Raw genomic sequence first — 6,000 nt, 5'->3', positions numbered from 1 at the left:
GGATCGATCTCGTTAATAACTTAAGCGAAAGTGCAAGAGACCGATTCCTGTTTAATATTCCTTGTTCGCTGGTTCGCGGATCGCTTGTTACCTCGACAACCGAGATTATCGCGCGCGCTGCTTTATCGATAAATGACACAGCAATGAAAACATTTCTAACCGGATTAACTTTTACCGTCTCGTATCGACGAGTGATCGCCGTTTCAGAAACGCTCGGATACGCTTGCAATGCTTGTAACCGCGTCCACCTCGTACTTCTCTCCGTGAAATGTTCTATCGTCGAGTCTCGCGAGCTATCGTTTTTATATTTTCACGGAAGCTTCGTCGCATCGTTATCCAGCCATTTCTCGGTTGCTGTTACTTACCGGAGAACGGTTAGTCTTAGGAAAGAAACTCGGGATCGCTGGCGTTGCTCGCATCCATCTCTCGGACAGACTCGTCGCGACCCACGAAGCCGAGGACCGCGTTGAATCGATCCACGGAAGAAACCGTTCGGTAATCCGGAGACGATCGTTTACCGTATCGAATGTTCAGGAAGAGTCGGTTTTTCCTGGGCATCGCATCCACAGCGTTTGGCAACGGCACGCCGTTTTGCGAGCCGTCGCTGCGACCGTACCTCAACCACATCAGGGGATCTGCGAATCAAATGCGAATGCCAATTTTCAGTGAAAAATATTTAGGAAAATTCGTTCGAGTAATTCGCTGAATTACTGCAATTCGCGAAGGACGAGAAGAAAACTGGTATCGCCCTTTGTTCACCCTTCTGAAGCGCGGAAAGCAAGGACTGTTGCAAATCGATCGCACCACCTTCTCAACGCCGTTTGAAAGAAACGTTATCGTTGCTCGCGAGTGCCGTCGCGCGTCTGAAAAATTGTCAGAGTTCACGATCCGGATAAAAGAAGACCAACGTCGAGAAACGTTACTTTTCAAGCATCTCGAAGACGCGAGCGTAAACGGTGGGCGGCCGATCTACCGTAAAATATTCCGCGCGTAATTACGGAACGCTAAAACCGCAGTCCTTTGTTATGGTTTCTCGGAAACCGGCAATTAATGACCCCGATAAATCAGGGCCGAAAGGGCGTGACCGTGGCGCGGCGTGTCGGAGCAACGCGAACTACCGCACGCGAGAAAAAACACCGATCTTCGTATCGAATGGAAAAGGAGCTTCTTCAATGGGAAACCGTTCGCGGACGGTGCTCGATTACAGAGGATGAAATTCGCGAACGTGGAACCGGAAGAGTCCCCGAGAACCGGAAAAGAGCTAATTAGAGGAGACCGTTCGCGATTAGGCGAAGACTCGCGACGGACTCTCGGTGACTAATTCGTAAAAATACGACCTATTTGCCTATTGCTGCCCGAACTATCTCGGACAACGATCGATCGGCGAATTTGGAAATTAGAAAATAAACGCTCGAATCTACGGTTTAATAGCAACGATAAAGCTTTCCATCGCGTTCGCTCGATTGCCAACAATTAAATACGCGGAATCGTATTCGAAATAAAGAAGTAATCGGAACATCGATCGACCCGCAATTGCCAATATACGAATATAAAATTTATAAAAGGGAATTGCACGAAATTCATTTAGAAGCTCGTATTTAATCGCTTTGGGTAAAGTCGCGTTGATCCGAAGACAGTGTCGGAGTTAAATAATTTACGGAAGATTGCTGGGAGAGAAGAAAAAGTATGATCGAACGAAGACAGGACGCGCGGGGCGACCGGCCCCGGACGACGTTATATTTCCTTCAAATTTTTTAATGGAATCGAGTATCAGCGACGCGTGTCTCGGGACCTCGGGCAATGCTCTCTTTCAGTTTATGCGCGCGCGAGGTTGAACCGCGTATTTTTTAATTCCAGGGACTGTTAAGAGATTGCTTCGTTTGAAAACGAACGGACGTTGCAGCATCGTCCGCCGGGTACGAGGGTGCATCGGGCGGCTACATTTCTAATCGTATAATCCGCGGACACGTTTATTTTTGGTTTCCCGGCAGAGAAGGGGTTTTCACGAGCCGAGTCACTTATGCGCGAACAATATTTCCTCCGTTTTGTTCATCGCGCCGTGTCAATTAGCGAAGTACTTTTTCCAACGAAATTTTGTCGACACCGCTGGCTCGCGAATCGACGGCGCACCATTTTCCAACTCGGATCGTCGCCTCGGCAAAATTTGGTTCGATCCGCCGTTGAAATTTCCGACGACCAAATTCTAGCCGGGATCCGTGAAACGCGGGAGGCTCGGAAGGGTGTAATTAACGAATAGTTCTTCGTCGCGAGGGGATGGCGGCCGTAAATCAGGCGAGTCTCGTGACTTACCCACACGTGGCTCGTGTCGTTTCCCATACCGGTCGAGGATGCGGAAACCCTCCGCAGAAGCTAGCAGGGTTAAAACGGCACACGCGATCCATACACACGTCGCGAACTCAACGCTTCCGAAGCACGGCACGGTCTGAACCTTTCTACTTCGCGGATGCATCCTTCTACCTGTAGAAATCGAAATGTCCAAACATGTTCACCGGCTGGCTGTCACCTTTTCGTCCACCCTCAATCTCCGAAGACAGACTCGATCGCACCCCATGCCCGACTCTTTTTTTTTCGCTCCACGTGCTTCTAAAGCAGCGTCCTCTCTCTCTCTCTCTCTCTCTCTCTCTCTCTCTCTCTCTCTCCTCGAACAGACTCTTTTCTATTTTCTGCTCGATCGCGTTCGCCACCCAGTTTTGCGCCTCGTTCTACCCGCGTACGCGTCGACTATTCCGTTCGAGAAGCTACCGATCGCAAAACGCGGTCAACGTGTCCCTCAAATATTTACCGGCTCAGAAAATATTTGGAAGCGAAACGTAATCCCGAGCCACCGGGCCCGAACGGAAACCAGTACTTCGTCGACGACTCTGTCAACACCCCTCCGTCCAATCCTGAACTGCAAGGAAATCAAGCCTGGATCATCGAGTGCGCCACCATCGAAAACATCGATCGTGGCTCGACGTCGTTCTTCCGTGTTTTACCTGTTGCCACGAGTTTATCCCTTGGATCGCGGGTTCTCACGGTCACAAACAATTTCACCGATCAGCGGGGGCCCCATTATCCAGGCCGTCGCGCGTCCAACGGCCGCCCGCGAAGGAATTTCGATTTCCACAGTGACAATGGGAACGAGAACGCGCGGCAAAGTCGGAAGTTGTACGAGTTCGGGTTCGCGCGGACGGAATAACACCGGAACCGGCGAACGAGCAACACGTAAGAGCGACTGCGATGTACCATGATCCGTGAAACGCTTTATATAGTCGCGCCCAACCACCCACGAACTGTTCGGACACCCCTAACGGCGACCAATCGCGCGACAGCTCGCCGTGCCCTCTCCTCGTTGATTCCCGATCATTTTACTGCTTGCGATCTGTTTTTGCCGCCCCCGAGCCAATTAGACGACCGACTGACTCCGCGACCGACTCTGCGCCCGGAATGCACCGGTGCGGCGCGGTGCGGTGCGATGCGGTGCGATACGGTGCGGAGGGGCGCGGGGCGACGGCCGCGGCCAGTGACATCGATTTCGGGCCCACGGTCGATGTACCCTGAACGAGTGAAAATTGTCTGACATTTTCGTGGATATTCAGCCTCGCTACAAATAATAGCAACATTTTAATTATCGCGAACCCTTCGTTGTTACAGTAATGTCTCTCTAATCGACGCTCGGATTTTCCACAGAAATGGACAATTTGGGAAGAGGAGATACGATTATTCGAGCTTTGCAGCTCGTTTTTATAGTTGTTGACAATCGATAACCATAAGAAACGAGTCGCAAGCCTCGAACAATCGTATCTTCTCTTCCCAAATTGTACAGTTTTATGCACAATCCGAGCGTCGGTTAGGGAGACGTTATTGTATATTCTACGAAAATAAAAACGGTGTAATCGAACGCAGAGAAGATTTCTCGAAAACGACGATTCGAATTTCCTCCAGTTCCCTAATGTTTCGCCCCATTGTCGGAAGCACATTTCCCGTCTACCCTCCGATGAACCTAATCGCGGAGAAGCTTCGCTCCCCCCCCCCCCCCCCCGAGCCCACGTCAAAGTGGAAAATTCAAGGCACGGCTGCTCGGTGACCTAACCGGTCGTTGAATTTTTCACAAGGCCCCGCAATTATTGCAACTTGCAGGACGCGTTTAATCAAGCTGCAGGGCCGAGCCGCGGGTTAACGGCGGCCGCTTCCCTCTGTCCCGAAAAACAACCCTCCGCGTTGAATTTTTACGCGCGTTTAACTCGTTAAAATCTTCATACCACGAGGGCGAATGAATTTATCATCGAGAAAATCAATTTGTAATCTGAAGAATCGTCGATCGTTGAACCAAGTGAGATTAAATTTCACGGCGCCGATCGCTGGCAGAAATTGGACGCGAACGAGATCGAGAACCGTGAAACGAGCATCGCGGGGGGCGGTGCTTCGAGGTGCAACAATTTTGAAAATTGTAAATTCGCCGGTGTTCGATTTCTCACGGGATAACCGTGGTCCGGATCGGGAATTCGCCGAGTGCGGGGCTCGTAAAAGACCAGCGCATAAAAAGGAAACGGCGACGAAGAGGAAATCTTCCGCGAGACGAGCGCCGTTTTATTCGTTGACCGTCGCCGGCGCGATCCGAGCGGCCTGGAAACCGTTCTCGCTGTTAGCACGCACGTTTTAGAGGAGATGGATTCGCTGGGTTGCTAAGAGAAACATATTTCCTGAATTTTATCGCGCACCGGAGACCGAACTACCGAAATACAATATAATGTCTCCCTAATTTACGCTCGGATTGTGCGCAAAGATGGATAATTTGAGAAGAGGAGACACGATTATTCGAGTGTTGCGCCTCGTTTTTGCAGTTGTTGAGAATCGGTAATTATAAAAACGAGGCGCAAGACTCAAATTATTCGTATCTCCTCTTTCCAAATTGTCCATTTCTATGGACAATCCGAGCGTCGATTAGAGAGACATTACCGTACTACTCTCCAGAATTTGTAACTTCTCGTAATTGTAAATACGAGCTCGGGGCACGTTCGGAAAGAGTTGCGCTAAACCAAGAGGACGATACCGGCAACCGCACGGGGATGGCGGTATTACCTAGAGTCCGAAGAATCAGCGAAAAGCTGGCTTGACGAATTAAGAAGACGCAGCGGGCGGACAGCACCCAGCATCCAGCCAGCCGCGTTTCCGGTCTTCGCCTGCTCCTATCTCCCATCGGCCTCAGCCTTTGTAAATGGAATTTTCAGCGATCGGGGCGCGTTTCCATCCGAGAGAGGTAAACTCGCCGCGACACTTGTTGCGCGCCTTCGACCGCTCCGGCTAGCACCCTAACCCAGAACGGAAGCCCGGCGAAAAAAGGGCGCAGCCAGGCTCTCTAATTAATCACGTTGATCTCGAGATCCCGCGAGAAACAAGGTAGAAACCTGTGGAAACAAGGACGAATCATTGCCCCCGGTCTCTTTTCTCGTTTCGTTCCTCTCGAACGGATTCGAAAGGGACTCCGCCGAAGGGCTCCGCGGTGGCTTCTCATCGAGCTTTCGTGGATAATTGTGTTTGAAAATAGAACTCGCGGCTCGGGAATATCTTATCCGCGTTTACGCTCGAATCTTCGTAGCGGTTCTCCGTTATTTCAAGGAAGGACGGATCGCGGATTGCTCGCGTTCGCACGCTTTATTAAATAGCCGAGATAACGACCGCGCGCGATTAAACTTCTCTCTGCGAACGGTAGATCGACGGAGAAACTGGGTTTCGAGTTTTCCAGCCGATCTTGCGATCTTTCGAGCATCATTTTTCGTCGCGTTTACCATTTCTCGAATCGAAGAGGCCATCGTTCGTTTCCGATTTTTGCAACGGGGGTGGCCGGTCCATCGATCGTCCAAGCTCCGTGAATCGATCACCGTAGCCCTCGTTCAACGAGAACTCCTCGCTTCCCGTCGATCGTATCGGTGTTCTCTCCCTCTCGCTGGCCACCCAACTTTCAGCGATCGTTTAAAGCTCGGTGCGATTTTTCCACGT

General features: G+C 50.9%; 1 protein-coding gene across 1 annotated transcript; it reads right to left on the bottom strand.

The window, feature by feature from the left end:
• Positions 1-284: 284 nt before the first annotated feature.
• LOC117226234 (uncharacterized) lies at positions 285-2,898 on the bottom strand. Its single transcript, XM_033480365.2, has 2 exons — positions 2,311-2,898; positions 285-635 (listed from the first exon to the last, which is right to left on the bottom strand). The coding sequence occupies exons 1-2, from the start codon at positions 2,468-2,470 to the stop codon at positions 382-384; spliced, it is 414 nt and encodes a 137-aa protein (XP_033336256.2). The 5' UTR covers positions 2,471-2,898; the 3' UTR covers positions 285-381.
• Positions 2,899-6,000: the final 3,102 nt, after the last annotated feature.

The sequence above is a fragment of the Megalopta genalis genome, chromosome 11, assembly GCF_051020955.1.
Source record: "Megalopta genalis isolate 19385.01 chromosome 11, iyMegGena1_principal, whole genome shotgun sequence".
NCBI classification, from domain to species: Eukaryota; Metazoa; Arthropoda; class Insecta; order Hymenoptera; family Halictidae; genus Megalopta; species Megalopta genalis.
This window is presented reverse-complemented; position numbering and strand designations above follow the sequence as displayed.